Below are 17,558 nucleotides of genomic sequence, written 5' to 3'. Positions count from 1 at the left end.
GTTTGCATTCTTTGTAAGATTCCTCAAATCATATGTTCTGTAACTAGAAACTCCTTGGTGTGTGCACCACAGTCTCTTTGCCTCTCATGTAAAGATTTTATTGAACCAAGTTTGTCTGGATAGTTTCAAAACTGTTAAGATGAATACCACAGGAGTTCCCATCGTGGCTCAGTGGTTAAAAAATCTGACGAGGAACCATGAGGTTGCGGGTTCGATCCCTGGCCTCGCTCAGTGGGTTAAGGATCTGGTGTTGCCGTAAGCTGTGATGTAGGTTGTAGACGGGGCTTGGATCCCACGTTGCTGTGGCTGTGGTGTAGGCTGGTGGCTACAGCTCCGATTGGACCCCTAGCCTGGGAACCTCCATATGCTGCAGGAGCGGCCCAAGAAATGACAAAAAAAAAAAAAAAAAAAAAAAAAGAGAGAGAGAAAAACAAATACTTCCTTATGCAATTTTGCCCTTTTTTTCATTAATTTATTTTTCTTTTTAGGGCTGCACCTTCAGAATATGGAAATTCCCCGGCTAGGAATCAACCTGGAGCTGCACCTGCAGGCCTATGCCACAGCCACAACATGCCAGATCTGAGTTGCATCTACAACCTTCACTGCAGCTTGTGGCAACGCCAGATCCTTAACCCACTGAGTGAGGCCAGGAATCAAACCCTCTTCATCATGGATACTAATTGGGTTCTTAAACTGCTGTGCCACAGGAACTCCCAATTTTGCCTTTTTTTTTTTTAATGTAAATTTATGCTTTACCTTTAATGATAAATATCATTTAAGTATTTCTTTTGTTTGCGCAACACAGAGAATAATTTCATCATAGTGATTTAATGAGAGAAATTAAGGAAACCAGGAAAAATGAGCCAATAGTGATAGTTAATACACTACCATCAAAGCATTCTACTTTAAAATACATGAATTCTACTTGTTGGTATGAAATGTTTGATCAAAACAGTTATTTACTATTATATTGATTATTCTCATTTATTGAGTGGTCTAAAGTGCTATCCTTTTTAATCTTATGTATGACCCCTGACATGGTTAGAGAATGAGATTTTTTTTTTGTAGAGTTCAGGTTTTTCTTTTCACTTGCATTTCAGCTCATTGAAAACTCCCTCAAGGCCTGTTGTGGCACAGCAGGTTAAGGACCTAGCAGTCATTGCAGCAGCTCAAGTCGCTGCTGTGGGTGTAGCCAAAAAAAAAAAAAAATCTCCTTTTCCTTTAATATTGCATCTCTGTTATGATTCTTTCTTGGGCTTTTATTCTTATAAAGTTGAATAGTGAAGTTGATAACTAACAGAATATTTTTACACTGAATATGATTTTATCATTTTTATTAGCCTGAATTATGACACAGAATGGTGTATTGAATGACAATGTGGGCGAAATGGAAGTTTTCTTTAGGGTATAAACCTGGAAAGCTCTTCACATCATTCTAGGCATCCTTGTCCTTTCCAGGTTTCTCTTGGGTATATGACCAGCTTGGTAACAGTATGTGACTTAAGTGTTACTTTGCCTTCTAGGAAGTCATCACCTACATTATTATTACTATTTCCTTGATATATTTTTTTTTTCTATACCTGGTCTGTTAATGCTGATTTTAACACAAACTTCTAGTTTGGTTGTTACTGTCTTAAAAATGAATAATATTGGTTGCTTTAATTTCTCCTTAACAGAGAAATACAATAAAGCTATGTACTCTTAAGTTCCCCAGAGAGTTCCTCAGTTTTAAACACTTTTTTCTTCAACTCTCATATTTCTCTCATAGTTTGAACCTATATTTGCCCTGTACATTAACCAGTAAACTCCTATAGTGAGCAGGGACTGTAGTACTTATCTTTGTCAACCCTAAAGTGCATAGCAGAGTGCTTTGAATATAAAAGGTGCTTAATAAATGTCAACTGAATTTATGTTTTATAATGTGGGTGGGAAAAAAACAGATTTTACTGATCCATTAAAATTTTCCATGCTTATTAACCTTTTCCAAATTTTGTCTCTTCATTCTCTATTAACACTGGTGGTTTCCTAAACTAGTCTTTAACCCCCAGAAGATTTTTTGAAATCTCAAAAGCTTTCATCATAAAGTTGACTCTTCTACTAATTGTATATATCCTAAAATAGAGAGCACATAATACAGATAGACTGACTTATTAACATTATGTTCACCTCAGTCCGTTGTGCCTTAGGGCTACTTTCTGATGTAAGCAGCATTTTGTTATCCACAATCTTCTTGGTTTTTTACACCAACACCTAACAGTTACTGGTATGTGTGACCATCAGAAGGTTATTTCTCTGACCTTTGTCTGCTTTTTTCTGAAGTCAGACATAATAATTCCTTCCTTATAAACCTGAAATGAAGATCAGATACTATAACATAATCAGACCTATATCACTATTTAAGTATTCAGGTTCTCTGCTGTTGTAGTAGGTGTGTCTTTCTCGTATGGCCATCTCTGATCCTGCAGTCAGTATCTCTGCTCTCTGCCTGCCTCTTCTGCAGAGCAGCTTTTGCTATCTCCCTCTTTATCGCTGACTCATAGGCTTTTTCTTGTTTCTTGACTCTATTAATTTTTGCTTTTTGTCTCGTTAGTTTTTTATAATGGAGCTTTGTTTTTAGAGTTATTGAACTTCTGGGAGAATATGCTTTTTCATGTCATATAAATAGATATAAATCATAAATATATATTTCATGTATATAGGCCTTTGTTTTATTAGTGATAATCTTTGAATCTCTGACCTTTATACCTATTGTCATTCATTCAACTTATCTATTGTTTCTTAGACAAAATATCACTAATAGGTAAAGAATGCAAGCATATATAAGGCACATTCATTACCTTCTAGGAGTTTATAGTTCACTGGGGGCAAATACACAGGTAATATTAGCCTAAAGAAGATTGCTAATAAATGCTGAAATAGACGTGTATATGTAAAAATGAGAATCTGGCTTAGAACAGGGCTATGCAGTAGGAAAATAATGCAAGATTCATAATTTTATATATTCTAGTAACCGTATTTAGAAAAGCAAAAATAGGAGAAATTAATTTTAAAAACATTTCATATAACCTAACCTAATACTGTTTTAACATGTAATCAATACCAAAAAGTTACTGAGGTATTTTACATTTTTTATTTCATACAAAAAGTCTTCAAAGGAAGTTCCTCGTGGAGGGGCAGGTTAAGGATCCAGCATTGCCATAGCTATGGCGCAGCTTGCCACTGCAGCCTGGGTTTCATCTCTGGCCACATGTCGTGAGTGCAGCCAAAAAAAAAAAAGTCTTCAAAATTCAGTGTTTATGTTATACCTACAGCTTAGAGTGGTCAGATCATCCTGGTTTTCCTCGGACTTGGCTGACTTTAGCACCAAATGTCCCTCATCCCAAAAAACTCTCCAACTTGGTCAAAAAAATCCAGATGTTTTGCCACCCTGTTTAAAATAATAATATATCTCAACTTGGACTTCATTAGAAATACTCAATTTGCAGTTCCCAACAACCAAATTGAGTATCAGTTTTTCAACTTATATTAATTAAAATTAAATTAAATTTAAAGCTTAGTTCACCATTCACACTAGCTATATTTCAAGTACTAATAGCCACATATTGCTAGTATTAAATAAGTATTCAAACTAAGATCAAGTGTGACCACTGGTAAATCTGGTATTTTCATTTTTGTTCCTTTAAATTTTTAGGGGCTTGTATTCCTCAAATGCAGATAAGTTATTTGGAAACAGTTTTTTCATTTCAAGACTTCCTTTTCAGCTTTGTTGGATGGGTCCAGGATAGCTAATTTTACTCCACTGCTGGGTATCCTATGTATTTTGAGGGTCTTTCTACCCTGGCTGTGGGTACCAGATTTCAAGACTTCCTTTTCAGCTTTGTTGGATGGGTCCAGGATAGCTAATTTTACTCCACTGCTGGGGATTTTGCTTGATATCCTATGTATTTTGAGGGTCTTTCTACCCTGGCTGTGGGTACCAGATTTCAAGACTTCCTTTTCAGCTTTGTTGGATAGGTCCAGGATAGCTAATTTTACTCCACTGCTGGGGTTTTGCTTGATATCCTATGTATTTTGAGGGTCTTTCTACCCTGGCTGTGGGTACCAGACTATTCCTAGCCCTGTATAAGCTCTAGGTGTTGTTTAGCCTGATTTCTCTTAAGACTGGTGGTCTTTCGCTAGTCCCAGTACTTTTTCTCATGCACGTGTGCTGATGAGAGCACAGCTGAAGACTCCAGGGGAGCCTCTGCGGATCTCTATAGTACTCTGTATATAGCACCTTCCTCTCCAGTAGTCTGTGGCATGATTTCTATCTACCTTCACCTCTCTGGACTCTGTCTTTTCCACTCAGGAAGGCTGCCAGGCCCTATTGGGTACCTGGTCTTCAGCCTGGAAGCTCTCCAGGCAATAGGATGAGTTACTCATCTCTGTCCTCAGAGATCACTGTCATGTACTGCCCACCTAACCACCATCATTTCAAATAGTTTGTCTTTTTGTTTTGTTTAGGTTAGAAAGATAAATCTTGTCTGTGCTACTCCGTTTAGGGGTAGAAGAGACCTTGAGTCCACAGTAGTATTTCTTAAATATATAGCTGAAAATAGCATATGGTTAGCAAATCATACTTTTTCCTTCTTGCTTGCTTTAAGAATTGCCCATAAAGAGAATTCCTGTTGTGGCTCAGCAGGTTAAGAACCTAACTAGTATCCATGAGGATGTGGGTTTCATCCCTGGCCTCACTCAGTGGGTTAAGGATCCTGCATTGCTGTGGCTGTGGCATAGGCCGGCAGCTACAGCTCTGATTCGACCCCTAGCCTATGAACTTCCATATGCCTCGGGGTGCAGCCCCAAAAAGGAAAAAAAAATAAAGAATTGCCCATAAAGTTCAAATATTATGTGTAGTCTTTAAAAACAGATCACAAGTTGAAGATTCCCACTGTGGCACATTGGGTTCAGTGGCATTTCTGCAGCTCTGGGACACAGATTCGATCCCTGACCCAGCACAGTGAGTTAAGGATACAGGTTGCCGCAGCTGTGGTGTACATCACAACTGCTGCTTGGATCTGATCCCTGGCCCAGGAGCTCCATGTGCTGTGGGATAGCCAAAAAAAAGAAAAACACAACTGGACCACTAATGGAAAAATGGCTTACTACCCAAATACTAGATATAGTAGAGTGGAGTGCATATATATATACATATGTATGTATATTTGTGTGTATACACACACACACACACACGTGTGTACAAGTGGTATGTGTACATATTATGTAATTGATGTTAACATTTTAAAATTATCTAAAAGCTAATCAATTTTTTTTACAGACTGAGAGTAATCATGACACGGCACTAACCCTTGCCTGCGCTGGTGGTCATGAGGAACTGGTACAAACACTGCTAGAGAGAGGAGCTAGTATCGAGCACCGAGACAAGAAAGGTACAGTCTACTTTTGTCAGTTGTTGTTTTTTGTTTTTTTTTCTTCTGGATTGTGTTTTGTGAAGAAGTACTACTTGTAACCCTAGTTTGATGGTTAGATATAATGGAAAATAGCACTGTTTCTTTGCTTAGCTAAGAAGATCATTATTTTACTCCAGGTTTTACTCCACTCATCTTGGCTGCTACAGCTGGTCATGTTGGTGTTGTGGAAATATTGCTTGACAATGGTGCAGACATTGAAGCCCAGTCAGAAAGAACCAAGGACACACCGCTATCTTTGGCTTGTTCTGGGGGAAGACAGGAGGTATTATTGTCATAAGTTTAGTTGTTTCTCCTCCATTTAACAGATATATGCTTTGACTTACATGATTTTGTGGGACAGTGGTCAGACATGAAGATTTCTCACAGTAGCTAAAACTATTATATTTAGCAAAAGTACAAGCATAAGTTATCTTGCCAGAAGAGTCATACACTGTTTATTGTCTCACTCATCTAACAGTACTGCGGTAGGAATCCCTCTGTATTGCATTCAGGCTAAGAGGATGATTAAACATTCCAAATCAAATCAGATAAGCAGAGCCTATATTCACTCATCTTTTCCTGTCCCAGAATACCTAGTGTGAAAGGTACTGAAGCCCAGTCTCTATTGTTCTCTACATATGAGACTAGAAGGGAATTAAGAGTTCAATTTTTAGTTGTCCTGAGAATGTCTGTCTTTTAGTTTTTCCCCCACCCCCTCTCAACTCTGGAGGAAAGGTTCTCAGGTAATATATGATCTTAGGAAGGTAGCTAGAACAGCTGGTGTGGTTAGGCCTAAGAAAATAATAGCTCTACTCCCTTGTGTGTCTTCTGCCATTTAATAATCAGTTGAATAATCTCATTTTTAAATCAGTTTTTAAAATCCAGTCCTATTGCCAGTCATGCCTTCTCTTTGACAGTTCCTCCATTAGGGAGTGGTTGAATCCTATACTTAGGAAGCGCTCTAGGTCATCTAGGTCAGTTTCTTACTAAGCCTTTGAATCTTATTCTTTTTTATTTCACCATTCTAATTTTCTGTGCTTCACAGTGAAAGTGATTCTATCAGTCAGAAATGTAAATGTTCTATTTTTAAAATATAATTTTGACCTAATTGAAATTTTCAGTCATTGTTGTGGTTTGAAATTATCCTTGTCTCATAACACATTTTTCAGTGTTGAACCAAAAGAACTCAAAGCCATGGTGAAGCCTATAGCTTACTATAATCTTCATGTATTCTTATTAAAATATAAGTCTTTTAGGGTAATAATTTTGCTTTTAACACTCTTGTTTTGATTTGGTGTCATTGAACAGTTAAGTATTTTGAAGTATTGAATAAAACATTGGAAATAAAATCACAAACTGATTTCTTTTATTTTGAATGTTTAACACTTTAGAAATTTGATTAGGGTTTTCTACTTTATGGGACTCTGTTGTCTTTTATAATCTTATTGCATAAGCCACCATCTGAAATTGATCAGAGCTTTATTCAAACAAGTAAAAGGCAGCTTCCTTGTGCCTCATTTATAAAATGAAGGTGAAAATGCTAGAGCCTGCCTGTGCCAAAGAGTTGTTTTGTGTATTAAGTGACATAAGATATATGAATGGATATAATATACTTTCATTGTTGATGAGAGTGTAACTAGTATAACTATTTTTAGAAACAGGTCTTGAGTTTCTTTTAAATCCAAAGATATGCCCAGAAATTTTGCTACTAGGTAGGATCCATAAACAGTGAAAATGTATTTCTACAAGAAATGTTCATAGTTAACTTTATTCAAAATTTCCCCAAGCTGGAAACAGGAAAGGTGTTCATCAGTAGAATAAATTAGCATATTCATATAATGCTACACAGTATACACAAATGACTCTCAAACATGACGTGATTCATTTATATGAAAATACAAGGTAAATGAAACTAATCTGTGGGTGAGATTGACTAGGAAGGAACATGAATAAATAATATATTTATGCATTTGTCAGTACTCCGTAAATGTACATTTATGTTTTGATCATTTATTGAAAGTTACAGATTTTACCAATAAAAAGTCTAAAATCAAATAATAGTTTTATTTAGTGGTACATGTGCTTATGTGTTTAAGGGAAATTGCAAGTGTCTACATTTTATTTAAAAATGAAATGCATCCAAAAATGGTAGACAAATAATGTGATAAAGTAAGTATAGTAGATGGGGGAGGAAGTGGAATGGACTGGGAGTTTGGGGTTAGTAGATGCAAACTATTACATTTAGAATGGATAAGCAGTGAGGTCCTACTGTACAGCCCAGGAAACTATATCCAGTCTCTTGGGATAGAATCTGATAGAAGATAATATAAGAAAGGTAGTATATGACTGGTCACTTTGCTGTACAGCAGAAATTGGCACAACATTGTAAATCAACTATACTTAATTTAAAAACTAAATTTTTGAAAAAGTTCATATAGTAGAATATTAATGGTAGAATTACTAGATAATGAGTATATATAAATTTTTTCAACCTTTTTGTATGCTTAAATGTTGAGGAAAAGTGTTAGCTTTGTTCCATTTTTTTTTTTAACATTTACTTACTGATTTGATTTTATTAAAAAAAATTTTTTAGTTGATTTATAGTGTTGTGTCCATTTCTGCTGTACGGCACATAGTTACAGATTTTAAATTAAAATGAAAACCTTATTTTATTTTACCACCATATGGAGGAACAATACAGATATACTAATTTTCAAAATAACATTCTGTAACAATACATTAGGTTCAGATCTTTCAGTAAACATGCTATGTAAACAGATTTTAAAGTGGATTTTACTTGAGAAGCTGTCCCTTTAATTGGCTTCTCTGGGACCTTTTGCTTTCATTTGAGACTGACTTTGTGCAAAGGATGAAAGGACTTTCACCTTCTTTCATTATACAGTATGCCAGAAAACAAGAGAAATCAGAAATATATATGGTGCAAATTCTTTCAGTGTAAGGGAAAAACACATTTTTTTCCTTTTTTTCTTTCTAGGTGGTGGAGCTCTTGTTAGCTCGAGGGGCAAATAAAGAGCACAGGAATGTTTCTGATTACACACCTCTAAGCCTGGCTGCTTCTGGTGGCTATGTGAATATTATCAAAATATTACTAAATGCAGGAGCTGAGATTAATTCTAGGCAAGTTCTATTCTCCCTCTCCAAGTCCCTTAAGAGTTTATGTTAAATATATTGTAGAACACTTACTTTTTAATGACATATTTTGGAAAAGCCTTCATTGCAAATTCAGATTTACGTATTTAAAACTGTTGACATAGAACTTGAAAAACATATTGATTACTCTGATTTCTTAAAATGCTAAAAGTAAACATAGGTCTTTAAGTTTTTATTTAGCAAGCAAGTATGCACTTAAGTCCATTTTAATTATAACTTAATAATTTATTGCTTTTCAACCCTAATCTTTATGTTGAATGAGATACAGAAAGTATTCTAGTTCTGGATTGTATAAGATTTGTAATGAGTCTTGGTAGTATCTCAGAGACTTAATTAGCAGGACTGAGAAAAATGATTATTTTAGATAATTCTGCAAAATAAAGCATCTTAAATCCTGAGATAGAATTCTGTATTATCATCCAGTTTTTCTGGGACATTTAAAAATGTGTATTTTTTCCTTTTGGTCTCCCTCTACACCTCCAGAACTGGTAGCAAATTGGGCATTTCTCCACTGATGTTAGCAGCTATGAATGGGCACACAGCTGCCGTTAAACTCTTGTTAGACATGGGCTCTGACATAAATGCTCAAATAGAAACCAATCGGAACACTGCCCTTACCTTAGCCTGCTTCCAAGGAAGAACTGAAGTGGTTAGTCTTCTGCTTGATAGAAAAGCAAATGTGGAACATAGAGCTAAGGTAAAGTAAAATCTGAGATTTACATTTGGATTTACATTTTGATATTTAAGGTGAATAGTAACAATATGCTAACTTGGAGTAAGATTTATCTTTTACATGTGTACTTAATCAGAAGTCATTCTGTAAGATTCAGTTAAGCATTAACTCTGGAAAATACTTTAGCAATACGTTTTTACAGGTAATAATAACATTGACATTTATCAGCTGAAAACTATGTACTATTATGAAAGAGAGGGAACATTAAGTGCTAGTTATATGCCAAATGCTTACATTTTAACTTTTTTCCCCAAAATTTACGTTAGGTAGAATCTGCTTTCAATAGATCTCAGTGTAACTGAGGCTAGTAGTGTCAGTGCTGAAGTTTAGTTGTAATTTTTTTTAATAGCTGTATCATACTGCTTCCCATATTGGTGTTCTTTAACTTTTCAGTACTTTCTAGTCTCTTATGTGTTATATTTTATGTTTCACAAAACCTAGACTGGTCTCACACCACTAATGGAAGCTGCCTCTGGTGGATATGCAGAGGTGGGCCGAGTTCTTTTGGACAAAGGTGCTGATGTTAATGCCCCTCCAGTGCCCTCCTCGAGAGATACAGCTTTAACCATAGCAGCAGATAAAGGGCATTATAAATTCTGTGAGCTTCTCATTGGCAGGTATGATGCTACCATACCCTTCATATACGGACACAGTGTTACTAATGATTACTGTTTTCTGTACAAGTTGTACTATTAAAAAAATCAAATCTAGAGTTCCCGTTGTGGCTCAGCAGTTAACGAACCCAACTAGTATCAGTGAAGACTCGGGTTCGATCCATGGCCTCATTCAGTGGGTTAAGGATCTGGGGTTGCCATGAGCTATGGTGTAGGTGGCAGACGTGGCTTGTATCCTGCATTGCTGTGGCTGTGGCATAGACCAGCAGCTGTAGTTCTGATTTGACCCCTAGCCTGCGAACCTCCATATGCATGGGTGCAGCCCTAAAAAGACCAAAAAAAAAAAAGTCAAATGTGAGGGAGTTTCTGTCCTGGCTCAGTGGTAATGAACCCAACTAATACCCATGAGAAAGCGAGTTTGATCTCTCCCCTTGCTCAGTGAGTTAAGGATATGGTGTTGTGAGCTGTGGTGTAGGTTGCAGACATGGCTCAGATCTGGCATTGCTGTGGCTGTGGTATAGGCTGGTGGCTACAGCTCCAATTCAACCCCTAGCCTAGGAACTTCCATATGCCTCAGGTGTGGCCCTAAAAAGACCAAAAAAAAAAAAAAAAAAAAAACCCAAAAGTGATTACTTCTGGCGTTCCCGTCGTGGCTCTGGTTAACAAACCGGACTAGTAACCACAAGGTTGAGGGTTTGATCCCTGGCCCCACCCAGTGGGTTAAGGATCCAGCATTGCCATAAGCTGGTTGCAGACGTGGCTCCAATCCTTCATTGCTGTGGTTCTGGCGTAGGCCAGCAGCTACAGTTCTGATTAGACCCCTAGCCTGGGAACCTCCATATGCCACAGGTGCGGCCCTAAAAAAAAATAAAGCGATTACTTCAAAAAGCTGTATTGTATGTTTTAAACCTAGCTCTTATTTTCCACTCATCCAGAGCTATGCTACATTGTTTATTTCAGTGCAAACTAGAAATACTTTTCTTCCTTTTGTGTGTATGTATATACTTTTAAAGTAGTATATAAACTATTTGAACATCCAGCTGTTATCCATATTCACATCTCCCATAGAGCTTGAGTTTTACAAAGGTATCACTCTTATGACTTGGAAGTCTGGCAATAATCAAAGATTTCATTGTTGATTTTCTAGTTCTTTATAGTAATTAGGGCTTTTAAGTGATGGTTATGGAACTGTTCAAGATGTACGTTCAGTCACCTAGAAGTTGCCTGCCAGTCTTTAAAGATCCTTGTCTGACAAATTGGATTTCCTACTTTAACAGTCTTAAAGACCTTGGCATGATGTCCTAAGCCAGTAGTGTTTAGTAGTATCAACTTAAGGTATTCACCATGAGTCTAATCTATGATGCCCACTGCATGCTAAACCTTCATGTTATTTTAAGAGGCCACATAATATAAATATGTTAATACAGATGATTTGAAAGATACATACAGTTGCCTTGTAGGATACTGTTTGTAGTCCAAAATACTGTTTAATATATTGATTGTGATACTAACAGGATGTACCTTTATTTTTCATTAAATAAGATCTTATGTTTTCTCAGGGTTTGAAACTCAGAATTACGCAGTCCTTATTTTTAAAAGAAATTAATGATATATGGTTAGTTTCAATTCAGTGGCTTTTAATTTGATAAGTGGAAATTCTTTATATTTTGAGAGAAAAATATATTTTGGTCCTATATATTTCTTTTTTTCTTTATTTTTTTTTTCTTTTTTGCTTTTTAGGGCCACATCCGCAGCATATGGAGGTTCCCAGGCTAGGGGAATTGAATCCCATCTGTAGCAACACAGGATCAGGGCCGCATCTGCGACCTATCCCACAGCTCACGGCAGTGCCGCTGTATCCTTAACCCATGGGGTGAGGCCAGGGATCAAACCTGCAACCTCATAGTTACTAGTCGGATTCATTTCCACTGAGCCACAACAGGAACTCCTTGTCCTATATATTTCAAACAATTATCTCCTTTGTGGAATATTTTAAAAATTTGATTTTTATTATCTGTCATTTCATTTTATTTATTTTCTTCTAACCACACCAACGACATGCATAAGGTCCTGGGCCAGAGATCAAACCCGAGCCACAGCAGTAGCCGTGCCAAATCCTCAACTGTTAGACCACCAGGGAACGTCTCATTTCATTTTAAACAGTAATATTTGTGTTGTTCATTTAGGGGCGCTCACATTGACGTACGTAACAAGAAGGGGAACACTCCATTGTGGCTGGCAGCAAATGGTGGACACCTTGATGTTGTTCAGTTACTGGTGCAAGCAGGTGCAGATGTGGATGCAGCAGATAATCGCAAGATAACTCCTCTTATGGCAGCGTTTAGAAAGGTAGAGTCTTTCATTCTCATTCATTTGGATGTTTTTCACTGAGACTAGGAAGTGCATAATTTAACTCTCACTAAAGATTCTCATTTTAGGATCTGACAGCAGTGATGAAAGCAGTAAATAATAAGCAAATAATCACTTTGATGGCAGTGTTGAAAGGTAGATACAAGTATGCCAGTAAGGCCATTAATAGTCTGCATATTGGATATCAAAGCTAAGTAAACTTTTGTAAAAATTTATTCTTAACATTTTCAAAATCTAGTTGCAATCCTAATCTCACAAAATACAAACACAACTACTTACCTATTTACAAATGAGTATTTCCTTGTATTAGCACAGCAAAGAACTTATATTTATTTTAATTATTGATCTTAATTTCTAGGAGATAAGGAATTAAACTGAAAACCCAGCTGCCAGTATTTGAAACTTCCAGAAGTAGAAATAAATTTTGTGAAAGTGAAATGTTCTATAGTACGTAGCACAGAACAGTGTAAAGCAATTTGATTTAATGATTTGGTTGATATCTTAAATGCAGTTCTAACTTGTCACTGGGAAAATGAGATTACTAGTTCAGGGATTTTAATTTTTAATTTTGTCATTCTGTAGGTGTAATTTTGAGTTTTGTCACTCATGTAGGTACAACACCTTATGGATTCCAGGTTGTTTTGTTGTGCTGAAAAATTTTGATGTATAAGTTGTAAGAAGTCATCTCTTCGTTTTCCTCTCATTACTGATTTCTGTTCTTTTTATCACCTCTTCCCTGGATGTTCTGGAATACCTTCCCACTTTTTTTTCCTTGCCAGTCAAATTTATTCTTTCTCCATGACTACCTGCTTCTCTAGCATATCATTGTTGAGTTTATATTCCTAACCATTTCACTATGTTAATATCCTATTTAAGAACCTTTTTCTGTCTCCCTAATCTCTGTAATCCTTTGAAATCCAATTATAGTTTGTTATTTAAAGCTCAATCAAGTGCTCTTAGAGCTCATCTCCTATTGAGTCCCTAAAATGGAATCTTCTTGCTTAGCCTTTTTTTTTTTTTTTTTTTTTTTTTTTGGTCTTTTTAGGGCTGCACCTTTGGCATATGGAAGTTCCAGGCTAGGGGTCAAATAGGAGAGCTGCAGCTGCTGGCCCACGCCACAGCCACACCAAGGCCAGATCTGAGCCTTGTTTGCTACCTACACCACAGTTCATAGCAATGGCGGATCCTTAACCCATCGAGCAAGGCCAGAGATAGAACCTGACTTTTCGTGGATACTAGTCAGGGTCCTTAACTGCCGAGACATGATACAAATTCCTCTTGCTTAGTCATTTTTTGGTCCCTGTCTCTCACATCACCTTTGTTCTCATCTCAGTCATGCTCATGCCCTTCCTCATTTTTCCAAAGTTACTTATTCTCTGGGTACAATTTAAATCTCCCCTTCTGTTGAAACTGTTCCCATTCCTTTTGAGCTCCTATTGAGAGATCTAATCTCTTAAAGGCTGTAGAAATTCTACAATTCATTATCTTTATTGTTTGTCTTGACAAATGCATTACTTTAAAATCTAACATGCATATGTCTTATCTATCCAAATAGACTTAGCTCCTTAAGAAGGGTACTTTTATACTCTTGTATTTGTTCCATTATTTATTTTCTCATTCCTACCATGTACAACTGTAATGGTTGGTACTACACTCTAAAGATCCAACTATTGCAGTTCATACAAAATATAATGTAATCTGGGATCTGCACACAACGTCAGGTAACTAGGACTTGTCCCATATAAATAGTTTAAATACTGCATAAATGTTAATGAGATATCAGGGAATGATGCAAATTACATTAAAGCTACTCACTAAAAGATAGGGATATTTAAAAATGTAGATGGAAGCAAGAAATAAAGGCAATAGAGGAAATTTAAATATAAACAACTGTTTATCCATCTGTTTCTAACAGTGTGGATTGGAAAAATTAGAGAGCCTCTTGAATGCTGTTCTAAAGATTTTGTGTGGGTTTTTTTTAATCTTTTTAAAAAATTATAGTTGATTTGCAATGCTGTTAATTTTTGCTATACAGCAAAGTGATTCAGTTGTACATATATATATACACAAAGTTGAACATAATATACATTCTCTTTTATATTCTTTTCCATTATGATTTACCTCAGGATATTGAATATAGTTCCCTGTTCTATAGAGCAGAACTTGTTTATCTCTTCCATGGCGAATAGTCTACACCTACTGACCCTCACAGTCCATCTCTCCTGGCCCCTGGTCTAAAGATTTTGAACTCTACCTAGTGAACTGTGTTACAGTGCATAATATAATCATCACTCATGCCTTAGGAAAGTGTTTTATTTCTTTTGAACTATCTACTACAGTGCTACGCATTCAACTTTTATCTGAAAGAACAAAAGTGTTATTTCTACTTTTTTAATGCTTAGAATTAAAACAGGATGCTCATTATCTAGGGGGAAAAGATAAGGGTTTTTTTTCTTTCAGACATAGCCTACATTTCTTTGATTATTATTATTATTTTTTTAAATTTAGAATTGTTTAAGTCATGTTATTCTGGAGTTTCTTGGAGGGTGGTATAAAAATGAACAATGTAGTCTAATCTAACTGATTAGAACCAAAGCCTGTCTCTCTTTCATTTACAGTACAGATACTAACCAATTTAAGTCTTTACTTCATGGCACTAAGGTCAATGGAATCTTTGTAAAGACAGACTAGATTTACTGAATCCTGTTAGTCTGTTTTAAATCTAACAGCGATTTCTATTTTTTAGGGTCATGTGAAGGTGGTGCGCTACTTAGTCAAAGAAGTCAATCAGTTTCCATCAGATTCTGAATGTATGAGATACATAGCAACCATCACTGATAAGGTAATATATTGGTAAAACTTCCAGTAGATGAGCTTGGCATTTCATTTGTTTTTTTATATGTATGTATGTTCCACACTAAGAAAAAGAAAAGGTCTTAGTTTGAGCAATAATGTGTGGTATATAGCAGTTTTCATTTAGCTAGTATTTGAGAATGAAGTATGCTATTTAAGACTCTTCAGATTACTTACCTAACGAAATAATAAAACATTTTCTGTAATAGAATTACTTTATCTTTTTAAGAAATACTTAAGCTAATTTAATTTTACTGTCAATGCTAAACAATCTAAAGCAAATTATTATTATTTATTAGTGCTATAATCTATCCAGATTAATATCTCTTCTGAAAGAAACAAGTCAGTGGATTTCTTTTTTTATATATACACAAGAATTAACTTAGTAATTTTAATTAGAATCAAAACTAGCATCTTCAGCATAATGTAAAAGCTGGAATAACTATCAGCTTAAGAATGAATTTGCTAGGATTTTTGCAGGAAAAGTAGGGGAGATAAAATAAATCCTTTTAGGAGTTCCTGTTGTGGCTCAGCTGTAACGAACCCCCCCACTAGAATCCATGAGGGTGCGGGTTTGATCCCTGGCCTCCATCAGTGGGTTAAGTGTCCCAAGTTGCTGTGGCTGTGGTGTAGGTCGGGAGCTGCAGCTCCGATTAGACCCCTAGCCTGGGAACTTCTGTATGCTGCGTGTGTGTCCCTTAAAAAAAAAAAAAGAAGAAGAAGAAAAAATGCTTTGAGTTGTAATTGAAATCTTCTGCTGGTGACATTTTGATTTACTGGTTATACTAATATTTGAGTAAAATCCTAAGACACACCTCTGAAAATCTAAAACTGTCTTTCTGACTTTTCTCAGCAATTATTACGATAGTGAGTATCTTTTTCCCATAAGTTTTGTTTTGTCTAACATAGCTAACTATTCATTGTCTTACCTGCCTCTAGATTCTTTTATGGTATTAATATTAAATTAAGTAGTTTAATTTAAATAACAAAATACAATTTAAAATTTTTCAAAATTTTAAAAACCATTTTTTTGGAAAGGAGGCAGAGATTAAAAATAAAGCTTTTGTCTTAATAGGAAAATATCCCTTTGCTGTCAATTTTCCTGTCTATAAAATCCCTTCATTTGCTGAAAATGAAGTCATTGAGAAAAATTTATAAATACCCGTGTCTGATTTTTTTGTTGTTGTTTCTTTGTTTGTTTTTGTTTTTTATGGCCACACCTGCAGCATATGTAAGTTCCTGGGCTAGGGGTCAAATCAGAACTGCAGCAGCTGACCTACACTATAGCTCACGACGAAGCCAGATCCTTAACCCACTGAGCGAGGCCAGGGATCGAACCCGCATCCTTGTGAATACTAGTGGGGTTCATTACTGCTGAGCCACTGTTTTTTCCGAGGGATTTCTTGAGTAAGAAGTTATAGCAACAAAGCTTAAATATTTGAGAGCAGTTCTTACTACTTAGGTGTTTTAAATGTCTTTAAACCCATTTTCTTTTGTTGACACTGAACCTTTCCTTTATCCTATTAACCAGCTTAAAAATTATATCAACTCTATTTGCAGTATGATTTTTTATATTTAAATTGTAGGAGTAAATAGTTTTGGTTTCCAAAGTACTGATCAAATGGTTATTATTTTGAAGAAAGTAGAGGCTCTGTGCTTACATTTATTTTTAAAAATATACCATTTAAATTATGTTTTTATTTGCACCCTTTTTCACCCTATAACTGATCTTTATTGCTAATGTTCGTTCATGTACCCTAATTAATATTTTCAGGAATCTCTTAATATTAATTTTTTGAGGCTGCAAACATCTTAATTTTTCATTTTAGGAGATGCTGAAGAAGTGTCATCTTTGTATGGAGTCAATAGTACAAGCCAAAGATAGACAGGCTGCTGAAGCAAACAAAAATGCCAGCATTTTATTAGAGGAGTTAGACTTGGAAAAGGTAATGATAAGCTGTACATATGAAAAATACCTACTTTTTTCCTTCTTGCTTTTCTTCCTCCTAATATGTAATCTGTGGTTGCTTTGATGTGGTTTTGCTTTACCTTATGTACATGGTTTTCCCTTGGCATTATGAGGACCTTTGTAATCAAATTAATAAGATGTTATTACAGGAAATGCATTTATCTGGAAGTCAGAGAACCTAGCTTCTAATGCTCCATTACCTCAGCTAATCCCCATCCAAATCTCTATCTCATTTATCTAGACCTTGTAATTTGTTGCCAGCAGATTTATCAGAAGTACAAAATGCGCTTACAAAGGAATAACCAGTTAGCAAAATACAACCAGTTGATGGAATGTCTAATGAGTATCTTTTTAAATGGATGACTTCTCTAGTACTTTCTCTTTCAGGCACACTACAG

At 35.8% G+C, this 17,558-nt stretch overlaps 1 protein-coding gene across 24 annotated transcripts in view; it reads left to right on the top strand.

Annotated features, from left to right (window-relative positions):
* The window catches only part of ANKRD17 (ankyrin repeat domain 17), a 170,810-nt gene that overhangs the window by 116,938 nt on the left and 36,314 nt on the right, over nucleotides 1-17,558 (top strand). For all 24 annotated transcript variants that reach the window (NM_001201383.2, XM_021100390.2, XM_021100382.2 and 21 more), the window contains 8 exon segments: nucleotides 5,318-5,429; nucleotides 5,588-5,733; nucleotides 8,446-8,588; nucleotides 9,105-9,318; nucleotides 9,796-9,971; nucleotides 12,155-12,317; nucleotides 15,085-15,180; nucleotides 17,021-17,137. In NM_001201383.2, the coding sequence (NP_001188312.1) occupies nucleotides 5,318-5,429; nucleotides 5,588-5,733; nucleotides 8,446-8,588; nucleotides 9,105-9,318; nucleotides 9,796-9,971; nucleotides 12,155-12,317; nucleotides 15,085-15,180; nucleotides 17,021-17,137 (1,167 nt within the window).

The sequence above is a fragment of the Sus scrofa genome, chromosome 8 (genome assembly GCF_054392235.1).
Source record: "Sus scrofa isolate SSC_HxYL_T2T_F1_AM1 chromosome 8, Sscrofa_HxYL_maternal_Yorkshire_Landrace_v2.0, whole genome shotgun sequence".
In the NCBI taxonomy this organism is placed as follows: domain Eukaryota; kingdom Metazoa; phylum Chordata; class Mammalia; order Artiodactyla; family Suidae; genus Sus; species Sus scrofa.
This window is presented reverse-complemented; position numbering and strand designations above follow the sequence as displayed.